The 17,796-nt window shown below is 32.8% G+C and overlaps 1 protein-coding gene across 1 annotated transcript in view; it reads right to left on the minus strand.

Moving 5' to 3' along the window:
• Positions 1–305: 305 nt before the first annotated feature.
• The window catches only part of DNAI4 (dynein axonemal intermediate chain 4), a 126,026-nt gene continuing 108,535 nt past the window's right edge, over positions 306–17,796 (minus strand). Inside the window, exons 14-17 of the mRNA XM_063105770.1 lie at positions 10,499–10,597; positions 9,636–9,862; positions 7,626–7,782; positions 306–356 (exon numbers count right to left, since the gene is read on the minus strand). Of these exons, the coding sequence (XP_062961840.1) occupies positions 306–356; positions 7,626–7,782; positions 9,636–9,862; positions 10,499–10,597 (534 nt within the window). The remainder of the gene's footprint in view (positions 357–7,625; positions 7,783–9,635; positions 9,863–10,498; positions 10,598–17,796) is intronic.

Raw genomic sequence — 17,796 nt, forward strand, 5'->3', positions numbered from 1 at the left:
ATGTATTCATATATACTTAGACTATGACCAAGATGTAGATTAGGAATATTTTTAGAAAAATTAAGAAAATGCCAACAAAACTCTTACTTAGAATAACTGTTAGCTTAGATCACAAACTAATCATATATTTCTGAAACAAAAGTTCATTAAATTTACATTAAACTTAAATGGAAATTATATTACAAAGATTGTTTTCTAAAATCAAAATCCCAGCTTACAGCATACAATACAGACTGGTGGATATTAAACACTGTTCCTTTTTCTTTAAACAACAACAACAAAAAAGATGTTATGATAGTCATCAATTATGCTGGTTGGTTTGACTTGGACCCAAGCAAAGTACATATTATATCTTCCTGAAAAGAGAAAAAAATTCAAACAATTACAATGCAATAAAAATGCAATAAAAGATAAACTAGTCTTTAAAATGCCATTTAAAATTTACAAGTAGTGATACACATATAAAGGGCATCCAATGAGATTGTAAAATGGAAACAAACAAAGGTAAGTTTAAATAGTAACAGTTAACTTCTTAGTGTAAAACTACTTTTTCCTATTAGCCACTCTTTTAATGTATTTTGGTATATAATTTTATAAGGATTCAGTAAGAGGACAATTTTGGTAGCTCCTATTTAGCCTTAATGCTTAAACCTGAGTTTTCTCATCTGTAAAATATCTGTTAAACATAATGATATTTTAAGCCCTTTTCTGATCTTTTAATCCTTGATTTAGAGCGCAGAACTCAATTTCCGTATGAGTTTTGTATTTTCATTTAATGATACTGATCTTTATATTAAGACAGGTAAAATGACCATATATATATAAGGAGATGAAAATCAAAGATGGGAAGTGGGTTTTTAAGAAAGAATACAGTGAAAGAGGGGAACTGGAAGAAGACTAGAGGTTTTCCTATCACATAGTAAATATGATCTTGAGAAAATCATTGAACTGAGAGTCTTAGTTTCTTCAAAGGTATAATGACAATATTAACATCTACTTCTAAAGGTTGTTATGAGAGTTGAATGAGCTAGTTTATGTGAAAGTGTTTTATAAACTCTAGATTTATAAACACTTTAGATAATATTACATGTCAGTTCCTGTCTTTTAGCCTATACTATCCTTCTTCAGCACTTTCCCATCCTTCAAGCCCTCACACATTAAATCAATTGCCAAGTCCTATCAATTCTAACCTTAAAATGTTTCTCAAACCCATCTCTTTCTACTTCAGTCTCTCACTTGGGCAAGTGTAATAGATCACTACTATAATTTGTTCAGTGTTATATCATTAGTGTCTAAAACATACCCTGTCTTATAGCACGTACTGACTAAATATTTGTTGAATAAATGATTTATTTTTTCTGCCTTCAGTGTCTGTCAGCATTAATTGTTTATATATATTACAGATTTATGTTTCTAAAACCCCACTTTGAACATTTTACTTGTCTTTTTATTTTTCTTTTAATTTGGGGGAAAAATGTAAACACCAAAAGCTCAGACAAAAATATGACAAACATTTATATACTGAACCATCATAGTAAAAATAGTATCCAGTAGTGATTCTCTACAGGCTGCCTCCAGAAAAGGAGTTGCTTACTGCAATGCCCCACTGAAATTGACTTTTGCCAAAATGCTTAAACCATAATTCTGTTCAATGCGACACTTAGACTCCCAGCAACCAACCCCCCTCATGCTAGGAGAATAGCTGGTACTTCCCCAGTCATGAATGCTAATGTGGTGGTAAATCCTGTCAAAAATTAGCTACATCATAAAATTATAATTGCAAGACTTGGATTCCAGTCTTGTTTATGCCAGGCATAAGGCTGGTATTACCCCTAACCACAAACCCTGAGGGGTAGTATAGGGCTGGAGCCAACCTTCTGCCATGGCCTATCACAATAGTATTCTGGTCCTTCATCTCATCATGGAGGGGCCAGAGTTTCAGAAATCATGCCACTGAAAACCTCCAGAGCCCAACGATCAAAGTCCCTTTGCTGTGCAAGGTCACAGAGGGTGACTGGCAATGTGGAAGGGAGGGGGAGATGCTTCTGACCCTTTCTCCATGGGTTTTCTCCAATGAACACTACTCCAGCATGCCTGGTGCATGTACTGTCTGGTACTTTGGCTTTGTTTGTAAAACATATGTCCACTCCAAATCTACAAATCTCATCTTTGCCTTAGATATTTCTTAATAAAAGAAATAAAACCTTACTGATAAAAGTTAAAGTTCCCTTTGCACACCTCCCCAACCTTATTTTTCCCTCATCTCTCATTTCCCAGAGGTAGGCTTTATCCATAAATTTGGTGCACATCTGTCCCATAGAAAGAAATTATAAGCCTTTCAAAACTTTGATTCACTCTTGGTTAAAATTAATGGAAAGATTATAAGTTATAATGTTACTTGATAAAATATCTTGATAGGAAATAATGTTTTTGACTTTAGTTACTTTGAGACTTCAAATTACTATTATGACTATAATTCTTTAGAAGCTAAGGAAGAGAAGGTGTATCAATTAAGCATGTGTTTGGCTGTAAGTAACATAAAACCTGATTAATAGTTTTTTTGTTTAATCTCCCAGAAATATAACTCTGAACCTTTCAGATATAATGATCAAAATTATGAATAACATATTTGCATCAGGAAATTATATTTATTAATGTATGGAATACATTTGTTAAAAGAAAAATTTTGCTCACCTTCCTCGAAATCATTAACACACACACACACACGCACTAGTTTGCCAAAAATATTCAGACTCTCTAAGCTTAGCCTTCTGCTTGTATAACATACTGCTCAAATTAAAAGATGGTTCTAATTAATTTAAATCCAAATACAAAGTAAAGCATTTTTCTTCCATCTTCCTGTCTACATTTTATACTTTTACTAACTATAAATGTGTCTATTAAGAACACTATTTTTATTTTTGTGTTTAAGTAATATTTACATAAATTATTGCATATTATACTTACCTTCCTGAATTTTGCTTTTATCACTCAACACTGTATTTTTTTTTTTTTTTTTCGTGACCGGCACTCAGCCAGTGAGTGCACTGGTCAGTCCTATATAGGATCCGAACCCGCGGCGGGAGCGTTGCCGCGCTCCCAGCGCAGCACTCTACCAAGTGCGCCACGGGCTCGGCCCTCAACACTGTATTTTTAAAGATTTATTCAAAATTAACACATTAAGACACATATCATTTAAATTTCTGTATTACAGTAACACATGTGAAAATGCCATATTTTGTTTATCCAGTCCTCCTCTGATGATCATTTAGGTTGTTTCCGATTTATCAATATAGAAATAAGGCTACTACAAACATTGTTTTCTCATTAGCATGTCTTTCACACCATTACCAATGAGTTAAACAAAGCATTGGGAGATATATGGATTCTAATCATATGTCACTTAAACATCTATGAAGGTTGTAATCCTACCAAATAGGAAAACTTTAATAATTTAGAATCTAATGACACAGTAAATAAATAAATTGAAGTCAATCGAGTGATTCAGAAACATGAGCAGGGTTGCAGAATTCCCTGAGAAGATGCAAGATTTAGGCAATACATAACTAGACTTTAAGAGACATCTGCTATGAGACCACTCCGCTTGAAGGGCATTGAAAAATCAACTGTAAAACAGGGCTCAGCCTGGAAGCTAAGGCAGTTAGAAAATCCCATTAAATGTCCACAGTTTCAGATCTCATTCTCTGGCTAAAGTCTCTAGTCAATATGCATCTCACTCAGTTGAGAAAATAATCTCCAAAAGTACTTGTAATGTTCTTCTTTTGTACCCTGAGAAGAATAAACATTGAGAATAGAAATGACGCAACAAATCAAACAGATAATTTTAATATTTTCTGTGTTAAGGAATTTGCACATATTTGGTATTTAAATGTTCATTACATATAAAAGAATTTGCCATATTAGATTGTTTAGCAGTTAAGCATTTGATTCTTATGTAAGTGTGTAACAGGGTAATTGATTTAGACTTGTGATCTATATTGAAATCTTACTCATTTGGAAATAGCATTGAAACATTTAAGAAAATTGAAGATTCATTATATTTAAAATTTTAAATGTATGAAATTAATAATTTCATATGTATCTGAGATTTGTCTGTCCATAAGACTTGTGAAGTACTTAAACATTCAGTATATTAAATTGATAAGTTGGACTTAAAATATTTAAGAAAATTTAGCAAGATTAAAAAAGCTCACTTAAATGTATGTACTGAAATCTGCCAGACTTATAAACAGAATAATAAAATATATAATCTATATGTAAGAGTTTAAGGTGAACTGGGTTTTTTTTCTTATTTTGTAACATATCATTTGAATATGAATTTTCTTAAGACAGAGTAGACTGAGTAATCTCTTTGATATGTCAAGACTAACCTAGGAAACATTAAAAAAAAGAAATAAAGAAAAAAATAACACCTCACAATGATACCATATATGTATCTCCTGCTTTGCATGTGCAAAGATGTGATTTTGTATGGCACTATTGATTGAGTTGTGTTCCCCAAAGTTCTATGTGTTAGAAACTTAACCCCCACTGTGACAGTATTAAGAGGATGGAAAATCCTATTATAGTAATTGAAATTTGGGGCCTGCAGAGGTGATTAGATTGTGAGGACCATGCCCTCGTGAATGGATCAATACATTGATGGTTTAATGTTGGTCTTGGGCGTGGTTCTAATGGCTTTAAAAGAAGAATGAATGAAGAGGTTAGTCTCTCTCTCACTCAGCTATATTTGCCATGTGATACCCTGCATCCCTGCAGAGCCACCACCAAGAACAAGGCCCCTCAGATGTGCTCCCTGGATTTTGGACTTCCCAACCTGTAAAACCATAAGAAATAAATTCTTACAAAATACCTGAAAGTGGGTAATTTTATCCACTTTCGGGTATTTTGCTATAAGCAACAGAAACAAACTAAAACATATGGTATTTGAATTTTCTGTTTCATTGAGTTGCTCTCCAAGGAGGCTGTTATAATTTATATTCCCATGACTGTTGCAAAAGAGTTCCCAATTCACTACAACTTTGCTAGTACTTGGTATTCGCTAATATTTTAATTTTTGTAAATTCAATCAGTGTGAATTGGTATGTTATATAATTTTAACTGCATATTTTCTTATTGCTAGTGAGAATGAATGTTGCTTCATAAATTTATTTGATATTCCAGTTTCTTCTTCTGTGAATTACTATTTTATACATTTGCCCCTTAAAAAAAATGAGTTGACTTTTTCATATTGTTTTGTTGAAGTTCTTTATATATACTGGATACTAAATGCTTTTTATATATATTGATAATCTCTTCTTCTGATCTATTACTTTTAATTTGACATATGGAATCCCAAATAGAAAATTTTAATTTTGACATAATAATCATACAAAGAATAGTTGTGTTTTATTAAGAGCTTACTATGTGCCAGGAACCGTTCTAACTACTTTGCAGCTATTAACTTATGTAATGTTCTAACAACCTTTGATTCTGTTACTAATATTATACCTATTTTACAAATAATGAAACAGACAAAAATTAGGGAATTTTTTTTTTTTGGTCTTATTTTAAAAACAATCTATCCTTGCCCTCAGAGCATGAAGATATGCTCCTCTATTTTCTTCTAGTAGTTTTTCCTACTTTTCACAAAAGTCTGTAATCCATTTGAAGTTTACCATTGTACAAAGTGTGTGATAGGGATCTAATTTTATTTTTCCCCATGTCACTTCTAGAACTATAAACTCTAAATGGCTTTGCATTTTCTATAGAATAAAGAACAAACTCCTTATCATGTCAGTCATGCTTTTTCTGGTCCCAAATGACCCTACTGGCCCCTTTGCCACTCTTTTATCAAGAAATTTTTTCCTCAGAGCAAACTAAAATTATTATGTAAGGAGACCAATGAAATTTGGGGGAAAAAATATGTAATGTATGGAAAACAGATAAGTAAAAAAAAAAAGAACTAAACTTTGTCCATGATCCCACCCCTGAAAAATAATACTTGTAATAGACTGATTTTTTTCCTCTAGTTTTTCAATGCTTATTTATATGACAAACATTTATTGAATTACTGCTATAAGCCAGACACTGTAGCAGGCCATGGGGATACAGCTCAGAATAAAAGAGACAAAAATCACTGTTTTCATGGAGTTTAGGACACAGGCAATTAACAAAATGCATAAATAAACTATATAGTATATTCAAAGGTGATAAGTGTTATTAAGAAAAATTAGTTATGGAAGAGTACTGAATAGTGAGTGTGGAAGAGAGTAGAGGCTGCAATTATGAGTAAGATGGTCAGAGAAAACTTCACTGAGAGAGTAACATCTGAGCAAAGATTTGAAGTGGGTGAAGGAATAAGCCCTGTGATTTTAGGCAGAAGGGATGACAAGTACAAAGTCCCAAGCATTTTATTTATTTATTTTATTATTTACTTATTTAACATTTGCAGTCTATATGGTTGGGATAGAACTCTACCTTCTACATGTGACCTAGATCTAATCAACCCTAAATCAACCCACATTTCCCTCTCAGATATTTTGGTTGTTCCCTTTTCCTTTTCTTTTCTTATCCTATCACAAATAACACTATAATTAATTTAATTTATTCCATCTATGAATATTTTGCTAGGATAGATTCCCAGAAGTGGAATTACTAGAGTTCAAGGGAATCAATATTCCCTGAACATACCTAACAGTCTTGACTCAGATTGTCAAATTGTTTCCAAAAAGGTTATACCAATTTCTATTCCAACCTTTAGTATGAGAAGACTTATCAAATGTTTGCCAGTACTAAGTAGTCTCATAAAAAAAATTTTTGTAAAAACTTTGTTGATATCAGTGAGAATGCTATCACATTTTAATTTAATATTTTTTTACTTTTTAATTATTAGGGAGTTAAATTTTTAAATATATTTACTAGTCATTTTTTGTGAATGATCTGTTCCTGACCATGGTCCACTGTTCAATTGGAGTCTTGTCTTTTTTCTTATTGATTTGTGCATATTTTAAAATATTTTTAACATGTTTATCATATTTGTAGTAATATTTATCAGATTACTGTTTGCAATAACAATTTAAACATAAGAAACAGAGAAAAAGTTGTAAAGCTATTTTAAAAATAATGTAATGATACTGAGTTACTTTTGTTACTTTTGTTTGGCAACAAAACTTTGATATTTGAAAATCAGAGTAAGAGACTTGATAATGCTAAACAACAGAAACAAATGCCTATTTCAGGAATATTGGACAATATCTAAAAATATGATTATTTTATGTAAAAATCTTTGAATATAAAGTAAGCTTCTTTAGCTACATTTAACAATGATTAAGTCCCAACTACGTACTAGGCAGTTTTAAGTTTTTCCATATAACATTTATCATTGTGATGCTCAGCAACATTATTATTCTTTTTATTTATCTTTTACAGATAAAGAAAGTGAGGATGAAAGAAAAAAGCCTAGTAAGTGCCATGACTCGTAGGTAGCAACTCTTGGAACTTAAGCTCTCTTTTCCATTGCACCACACATAAGATACTTAAGAAATGTAAATTCCTTCCATGCTACAAAGTTGCAACTGAATAGACTCATAAAATGACATAAAATTTTTACTTTTGAATTTTACCTGGCCAGAATCCAAAGTAGTAGGCATGTTTCTCATTTCATACACAGAGACCTGTCCATCACTGTCTCCCACCAGAAGGCAATCTGTCTGTTTGGCGAAGAGAACGGTTGTGAACCTGATTCCAGGGTTAGCAACATTTACAATCAGAGGATCCAAACTGTAATGAAACATTTTATTTGTAAATTCAATTGTCATATTAATATAGTCTTTTTAATATACATACTAAGAAAACATTGAGATTTTAAAAAAATTTTATGTAACAAAAACCAAAAGCTTCTTTAAGTGTTTCCAAACTCAAAATAACTATTCCTCACTGCTTACTCAATCAAAACCTTTATTTCTTCAATTGACTTATTTCAACCAAGTAAATTAAAGTAATTCACAATTAAGATGTGAACTTCATAAGTTTAAATATTTGTGATAGTTAACTTTGTGGATCAACTTGGGTAGGCTATGGTACCTAGTTGTTTGGTCAAACACCTGTCTATGCGTTGCTATGAAGGTATTTTTTTAGATGTGATTAACATTTAAATCAATAGAATTTGGACAAAGCTGATTACCCTACATAATGTGGGTAGGCTTATCCAATTAGTTGAAGTCCTTGAGCTCCCCCAAAATGGAATAAAATTCTGCCTACAGAATGCATTTGGCCTCAAGACTACAACATGACTCCTGCCGGAAATTCAGCCTGCCAGCCTGTCCTGCAGATTTCAGACTTGTTAGGACCCACAATCTTGTTAGCCAGTTCCTTAAAATAAATCTCTCAATATAGATATAGATAGAGATGGAAACAGAGACAGAGATGGAGATAGAGATATACATATTTCCTATTGGTTTTGTTTCTCTGGAGAACCCTGACTAACCCAACTTCTTAGATAACTGTCTTAACAGAAGAATGTTTTGATCCAAAAACAACTTTAGAACATAAAATGACATTTTGAACAGAAAGTTTTCCTAATCTTGGTCATCCAAAGCAATAAGCCTAATTCCCTCAAGAAAGAACAGAAGTAGCATCTTTGAATAGTTCTTCTGAAGAAGTGTTGTTCTGCAAACTACAGTTTTACCAGAAAAATTAAAATCAGAGGTGGGATTATTTAAGTAGCCACTTTATACATTAGTCACCTCATTCTAAAAAAAAAAAAATTGTTTTATGATGTAATCCTTGATTTTTGGTTCTTACTATTTTATAGAACAAACCATGACAAAATTTTAAAAGTTATTGAATTATTAACTTCTTGGAAAAAATTTTATCATGAAGAATAAACCCATTGAATTTTATGTCCTTTATTTTAAACAAGAATGTGCAAGGGGACTTCAAAAAGTTTATGGAAAAATAGAATTGAAAGATAGTGGGAATCTTTCATAAACTTTTTGAAGTGCCCTTATATTTTCCTGCTTCTTCTGCCAATAACTAACATAAAGACTGATGATATCTTCCGGTTGAAGAAGTTAAATCATTAAACATTTTATTCCAGCATTGTAGAAATGTTCATATTAAGAAGTATAGATGGATCTAGATGGTCTTCTAATGCCTTATAACATCTTAAATCAGCAATTTTAATTAAGTGCATACCCCTTTAAATATGTTTTGAAACGAGGTAAGAGCATAAGTGAATATTGTAAAAAAAATTACTTTGTGCCCTTTCTTTATCTTATTGTAGAGAATCTTTAGTTCAGAATGTAAACAGGCCTCTCTGTATTCCTCGATAAACCAGCAATGAATAAGAATTCAAGGTAGTTATGATATCCTATATTAGCTTGTAAAAGTTTGAGGAGATGAGTAAGGTAAATTATTTTCATTCAGATATTTTTAAAACCACAGATGGCATAAGTAATTAACATTAATGTAGCATCCTGGCATATACATTTGTTCATAAAGACTCTCTAGAGTAAACTATTACTTGTTTTAAAGTAACTACGAAACTCTCTAACTAATTTCAAAACTATCAGTTATCATTTAGTTTGAACTTCTTCTACTAGAAATGTCTCCAAGAAAATATTAACACTTACTTGCTGGTGCGAAGATCCCAAATCTCTACTCTGCTCTCATTAGCAGCTGCAAATATATAGGCTGATTTTGGAGACCAGGCAACATCATAAACAACATACGTAGTTGGATAAAAACTCAAAAATGGCTTGACATTCTCCTGTTGCCATATCATAACACCCCAATCTGCAGAACAGCTTAAGAATACATCATGACAAAATGGGTTCCATGTTACTTTATACACTGGGCCCTAGAAATAGAAAATAAATTAAAATACATACGTAAATAATATTTAACATCTTATATTTTAAAATTGACCGGCAAATTTAAAATGCTAAGATTTCTAGAAGATTTACTTACTATCCATTATTGCGTATTATTATAGCTGAAAGTAAGATCATAAATTGAATCTTCCCTAAATTATTCATTACAGAAACATAAAAATTTAGTTTCTATAATATTTACCAAATAGTAATACATATGCCTACTTTAAAAAGATAACAAAGAGTAGTAGGGGAAAAATGAGGGAGAAAATGAAGAAAACATGGATGGAACAATCATAAAAAGATATAGAGAATAGGTGTAGACAAGAGACAATTTTACTTTGGGATCAGCATGTTATCATAAGCAAAGCCTTTAAGAAACAAATAAAAATTGTGACTTCCATAATTTACAAGAGGAAATCAAGGACATCTAGAAGCCAAACAAAATGCCCCATACATTACTGGTGTTTTTGATACAAGAAAGCACTTAATTCAAGCTGGTATTTTTAACTCTGAAGTTATAAATTTATTGCATGTAAATATACTGTGTATAATAATAATATTTTTTTCAGAAATACTACAAGATAAATTCAATTTTCCATACCTACCAAAATTAAACTAACCTTATGTCCTCTGTAGGTATCTAGGTATTGTTCATTATATGAACAAGAACATTTGTGAATATGACCTTCTTCAGTACCAGCCAAATAGATATTTGTGTCCTACAACAGAAGAAATCGAAAAGCATTGGCTTGTGATATATTAGTAAGTGTGCTAAAAAGAAGATTTGACAGTGGCTGGCTGGTTAGCTCGGTTGGTTAGAGGGCAGACTCATAACACCAAGGTCAAGGGTTTGGTTCCCGATATCTGCCAACCTCCAAAACAAACAACAACAGTTGGGTAAGATTAGACAATTCAGGATCTATTAAAATAAATTCAAGAACCAAAACTAGAAGTACTACCTTGAATATAGTTGTCTGTTGTCTTTTTCTTTCTGTCATGATTTTATAATAATGATACTACCTGAAAGACTACTTTGCAAAAAAAAAAATGTCATTTGCTGGAAGAGAGGGTAGTAGCACTTAATATCCTGTCTTGAAATTACATGAAAAACTCTGGCTCAAAATAAGGAATAACAGACATTTATAGCTGCCTGACAGTGGAACTAGCAGGGAAATAGTAAGCGCTCTTTCATTAGAACTAATCAAGGAGAAGGCAGGTGACTTAACAATAACTATTTGTATATATGATGCTGAAGAAATGACTCTTGCTGGGAATGACAAGTTGAACTAGATGGTGTCTCAGACATCTTTAACATTAAATGTGTATAATAAAAAGTATTTTAAGTGTATTTTAACAAGATTTACAAGTAATTTGTACATACATTAAAATTTGAGACACGCCCCTCTAGGATATACAAGTACTTAAGAATGCAACCACTAGATCAATGCAGTTTTGAATTACATGATGAAGTACAATTTTTTCCCAAATTGGTACTACTTATTTACATTCACCTGCAGTATATAAAAGTTTCCTTTGATCCACATTCTTTCCAACAATTAGTTATATCAGAATTCTTAAACATTGCCATTCTATTATACATAAAATTATAACTCGTGATTTTAAATCCTGTCTATGTGAATATTAATAAGGTTGAGCACTTTTTTATGTTATTGGTTAGTTGTGTTTCCTTTTCTGTTTATGTCTCTTGGCCATTTTACTAATAATCTGTCTTTTTCATATTCATTTGTATAAATTCTTTATATATTCTAGATTCTATGGACTTTGTCTATTACATATGTTGCAAATATCTTCCCCAGTGTATGATTTATCTTTTAACTTTCTTTATACTGTCTGATAAACAGAAGTTCCCATTTTATTTTAAAAATTAGTTAGCATTTATTGTGCATTAAGAAATCTTTCCCTACCTTGAGGACATAGACATATTTTCCTACATTTTCTTCTAAAAGGTTGTTGTGTATAATAGAGTAGTATCTAATTCCAGTTTTATATAGGTAATCATTATCCCAATACCATCTAAAAGAGGTCATCTTTCTCTAGGGATCTTCAAGGTCATTGTCAAAATTTGCATTCCCAAGTAAATAAACTCTAAGACTCTGGGATTTCATATAAGAGGTTTATTGCAGAGTACTCTCAGAAACAAACTCTATGAGGGAAATGGGAATGGACAGACATTAAAGTTGAACTGTGAAGCAGTTGTAACAGAAGGCTCAGTCCAGCCTACAAGAAGCCCTAGATAGGGAAAGGCCCTTCAAAGTCATGCCTCAAGGCAAGGAGGCCAGACATTTTACACACACTCTCTTCAACAAACCAGTCAAGCAAGATAGTAGACTCAAGCTTAAATATCAATAATCAAACTAAATGTAAATGGTCTTTTTAAAAAATGTTCTGGATATTTTTATTTTTAATTTTTGTTATTTTCATTTATACATATTTATGGGGTACATAACATCAGAATTAAAAGGCACAGATTTTAAGATTGTATAAAAAAGCAAGGCCCAACTATATGCTGCCTTCAATAAATGTAGTTATAATTAAGGCCATTTCATAATGATAGGGGAATCAATTAATCAAGAGAACACAACAATCCTAAACACATATGTGTGTGCCTAATAACAAAGTTTCAAGATACACAAAGCAAAACTGATAGAACTGCAAGGAAAAATAGATAAATCCATGGTTATGGTTGGAGACTTCAATACCTCTCTCAATAATTGATGGAGGAAGTCAGCAGAAAATCAGTAAGGATATAGTAAACTAGAACAACACTATTGACCAACTTCACTTGATTGACATCTATAGAACACTCCACCCAACAGCAGCAGAATACACATTTTTCTTAAGTGCACAAGGAACATTTACCAATAAACACAATATTCTGGTCTTTACAATAAATCTTAACAAATTCAAAAGGGTTCAGTTTATAACAAACTTGTTCTCTGATCGTGGTGGAATCAATAGCAAAAAGATCTTTGGACAATTCTAAAATATATAAAAACTAAATAACATACTTCTAAATAACCCCTTCATCAAAGAAGAAATCAAAGGCAAAATTAGAAAGCATTTTGAACAGAATTAAAATGAAAATATAACATGTCAGAATTTGTGGGATACTGCTAAAGCGGTACTTAGGGGGGAAGTTATAGCACAAATGCCTATATTTGAAAAGAAGAACAGTTATAGATCAATGACCTCAGTTTCTATCTTCAGAATCTAGAAAAAGAAGAGCAAATTAAAACCAAAGTAAACAGGGTAGATGTCATCAAGATGGTGGAATAGACAATCCCTAGCATCACTCCCCCCAGTCAATAAATTTATAGCTATTAAAAAGCAAAAACTGTCATCCTGGGATCACTGGATCTTAGGGCAAGAGGAGAGACACACAGGTTCATAAAGTTGTGAGAGGCCATGTTGAGAGGGAAGAGGAACCACTCTGACCATTCCAAGCCACAGTCGCTTTGGGACCAGCGTGGTACAAGGCAGGGAACAGCTGCCAGCACATAGAGTGGCTACCAGGAGATGGCAAAGCCACAGTGGCACCCTTTTCATGAAACTAAAACTTGCGAACTTGGAGTCTGCAGGGAAGAAGTATGCTTTGGAGTGCACCATACCATTTTCCAGCAAATCCACTAGGAAGCTACCTCTGAACCGGCATAGGAGAGCATGGCAACAGCTGGCCAGAGAAAGGAACAACCTAGAGGTCAGTGAGGACCTATGCACGGCCTGCCCCATGGGAAATGATTAAAGTACGGGGGGGAGGCTGACCTGCCAGGAGAGCACTGGGGTGCAGTGTAGGCAGCTGATCTACCTTCCAATTGGCACAGGCATCACACAGTGAAGAGCAGTCATGTCGATAAAACTGCAGGGAGCACAGTTTGCAAGAAAGGCTCATTCTTAGGCCAGAATTTCCACACATCCCAGTTGTGTCTATGGTGACCTCATAAGACCTGGAAGCGACTAAAGGCTAACAAGTAAAATCTGATCCACACAAAAAGCCTTCCCCAGTATGAGAATCAGCAGCAAAGTAGGAATTTAGCTCATGCACAAAGCCCAAGTTCCGGTCTCCACAGGAAATACCCCCAATTTGGGGATTAACCACAGGACAGCAAATTAGTTCCAGTGCAGAGTTTAAGTGGTAGTAGTAGTTAATAATCCACTCAAAATGGACAGAACCACCCCCCGCACAGACCATAGACAAAGCTCTGATGTTAACTAGTAAAGGTTTAACAACACCAAATAACACCTATAAAACCTAGAAGAGGTAGCAGTCTCTTCAAATGCCCAGGCATCAACATAAAGACACAAAGATTGAGAAAAGACAGAAATATGATACCACCAAAGGAAACAAACAAAGCACCAGCAATGAATGCAGAAGAGCAGCAGATTTATGAAATGTCTAACAGAGAATTCAGAATAACCCTCTTAAGAATGTTCAAGGAGTCACAAGAAAATACACATAGAAAACTAAATGATATCTGGAAAAAAAATCAGAAGCAGAATAAAACTTAATAAAGGAATAGAATAAATTAAGAAAAAACAAATAGAAATTCTAGAAATAAAGAATACATTATCTGAACTGAAAAACTCAATTCAAAGCTCCAATAGCATTTGATCAAACAGAAGAAGGAATCAGTTAGCTTGAAGACAGGACATATGAAATTATCCAATCAGAGGAGCAGGAAAAAAAAAGAATAAGAAAAAAATGAAATAGAAATACAGCAATTATGGGACTCCCTCGAGCAAAACAGTCTCCACATAATTGATGTACCTGAGGAAGATAAAAAAAAAAAAAGAAGAGACCTAGAAAGGAATATTCAAGGAAATAATGACTGAAACTTTCTGAAGTATGGAGAAAGATGACAATATCTGGGTACAGGAAGCTCAGAGGTCATAAATTGAATTCCATCCAAAGAGGAACACCCCAAGGCACATCATAAACAAATTATTAAAAATCAAAGACAAAAAAAGAATACTGAAAACAGCAAGAAAAAAGAAACACATAACATTCAATGGAGCCCCCGTATGTCTCTTAGCATATTTCTCAGTAGAAACCCTACAGACCAGAAGAGAATAGGTTGATATTCAAAGTACTGAGGGAAAAAAAACTGTTATCCAAGAGTTCTGTATCCAGCAAAACTAATCTTCAAACATGAAAGGAAATAAAGTCTTTCCCAGACAAACAAAAGCCTAGGGAATTCATCCACACTAGATCTGCCTTACAAGAAATTCCACAGGGAGTTCTTCAGTCTAAAAGACAACACTAAAGAATAGCACAAAAACATCTGAAGGTACATAACTCACTAATAAAGTGAGTACTCCAGTGTTGTAAGGGTGGTTAATAAACTACTTATATCCTTAGTATGAAGACTAAAGGACAAATCTAACAAGACAATAACAAATACAACAACCATATAAGAGATAGGCAATATTAAAAGATGTAACTTGAAACAACAAAATGTCAAAAAGTGGGGGAAAGATGCCAAAGCTTAGAGCTGGCTTTGTTTTTTTCTAATCTGTTACAACTATAACATGTTTATTGTAAGCCTCATGGTAACCATAACACAAAAACTTATAAGAGACATACTAAATATAAATAGTGAGAAATCAAAATATGCTGCTAGAGAAAACCAGTCAACCACAAAGAAAGACTGGAAAAAAGAAAAGAAAGGATCTACAAAACAAGCAGAGAAAAAGTAACAAAATGGCAGTAACAAATCCCTATATCTCAGTAATAATTCTAAATGAAAATGTATTAAATTCCCCAAATAAAAGACACAGAGTGGCTGATTCTAAAACAAAAACCAACAATAAATATGCTGCCTACAAAAACTCACTTAACCTATAAAAACACACATCCACTAAAAGTAAGGGATGGAAAAAGATATCTCGTGCAAATGGAAATCAAATAAGAGCAGGAGTAGCTATACTTATATCAGGTAAATAGACTTCAAGCCAAAGAAAGTAAAAAAAGATAAGGAAGGTCATTATATAGTGATAAAGGGATCAATTCAACAAGAGGATATAACAATTATAAATATATATGCACCCAACACCAAAGCACCCAGATATATAAAACAACTACTATTAGACACAATAATAGTTGAAGACTTTAATACTCCACTTTCAGTAAAGGACATATTGTCCAGATAGAAAATTAACCATCAGAATTAATCTCTACTCTAGGCCAGTTGGACCTATATCAAACATTTTATCCAATGGCTGCAGAATACACATTCTTCTCAGCAGCACATGGGACATTATCTAGAATAGACCATATTTTAGGTCACAAAATGAGTCTCAACAAATTTTTAAAAACTGAAATTATATCAACTATCTTTTCCAACCACAACAGAATAAAACTAGAACTCAACAATTAAAGGATCACTAGAAACTATACAAATATGTGGAAATTAAATGACGTACTTCTAAACAATGAATGCGTCAAAGAAGAAATCAAAAAGGAAATTTTAAAATTACTGGAAACAAATGAAAACACAACATATAAGAACCTGTGAGATACAGCAAAAGCAGTTTTAGAAGGGAAGTTTATAACAATAAATGCCTACATTAAAAAAGAAGAAAGACTTCAAATAAACAACCTAATGATACACCTCAAGGAACTAGAAAGACAAATCAAATCCAAAATTAGTAGAAGGAGAGAAATAACAAATCAGAGCATATCAGAGAATAAATAAATAAATTGGAGATTTTTAAAAAGTCAATGAAACAAAGTTGGTTTTTCAAAAAGATAAACAAAACTGACAAACTTTTAGCTAGACTAATGAAGAAAAAAGAGAGAAGACTCAGATAAATAAAACCATAAACAAAAAAGGAGACATTACAACAGATACCACAGAAATACAAAGGATCATAAAAGACTACTACAAACAACTATATATGCAAACAAGCTGGAAAACCTAGAAGAAATGGATAAATTCCTGGATACATACAACTTACCAAGGTTGAATCATGAAGAAGTAGAAAACTGAGAGACCAATAACAAGTCATGAAGCAGTAATAAAAAGTCTCCCAACAAAGAAAATCCCAGGACCAGATGGCTTGCTACTGAATTCTACCAAACATTTGATGAAGAGATAATACCAATTCTTTTCAAACTCTGCCAAAAAATTGAAGGGGAGGGAATTCTTCCAAATTCATTCTATGAGGCCAGCATTACCCTCATACCAAAACTGGAAAAAGATACAAGAAAAAAATAAAAACTATACACCAATATCCCTAATGAACACAGATGTGAAGATTCTCAACAAAATAATAGCAAACAGAATCCAACAACACATTTAAAAGATCATTCACCATGATCAAGTGGGATTCATCCCAGGGATGCAACAGTGGTCCAACATATAGAAGTCAATAAATGTGATATATCACATCAACAGAATGAAGTGAAAAAACCATATGATCATTTCAATAGATGCAGTAAAAGCATTTGATAACATCCAAGATCCCATTTCAACACAATAAAGGCCATATACACAAACCACAGCTAATATTATATTGAATAGACAAAAATTGGAGTCTTTTTCTCTAAGATCTGGAATGGGACAAGGATGCCCAGTTTTCCCACTCCTATTCAACATAATATTAGAAGTTCTAGCCAGCACAATAAGGCAAGAGAAATCAATAAAGGGCATCCAAAATAGAAAGGAGGAAGTCTAACTATCCCTGTTTGTAGATGACATGATCATATACATAGACAACCCTAAAGACTCCACCAAAAAATTACTAGAACTAATAAATGAATTCAGTATAATGGCAAGATACAAAATCAACACAGAAATCAGTGGCCTTCCTATATGCCAATAACAAAATAGCCAAAGAAGAAATTGGAAAACTAATCCCATTCACAATAGTTGCCCCTAAGATGAAACGCCTAGGAGAA

The sequence above is a fragment of the Cynocephalus volans genome, chromosome 8 (genome assembly GCF_027409185.1).
Source record: "Cynocephalus volans isolate mCynVol1 chromosome 8, mCynVol1.pri, whole genome shotgun sequence".
Taxonomy (NCBI): Eukaryota; Metazoa; Chordata; class Mammalia; order Dermoptera; family Cynocephalidae; genus Cynocephalus; species Cynocephalus volans.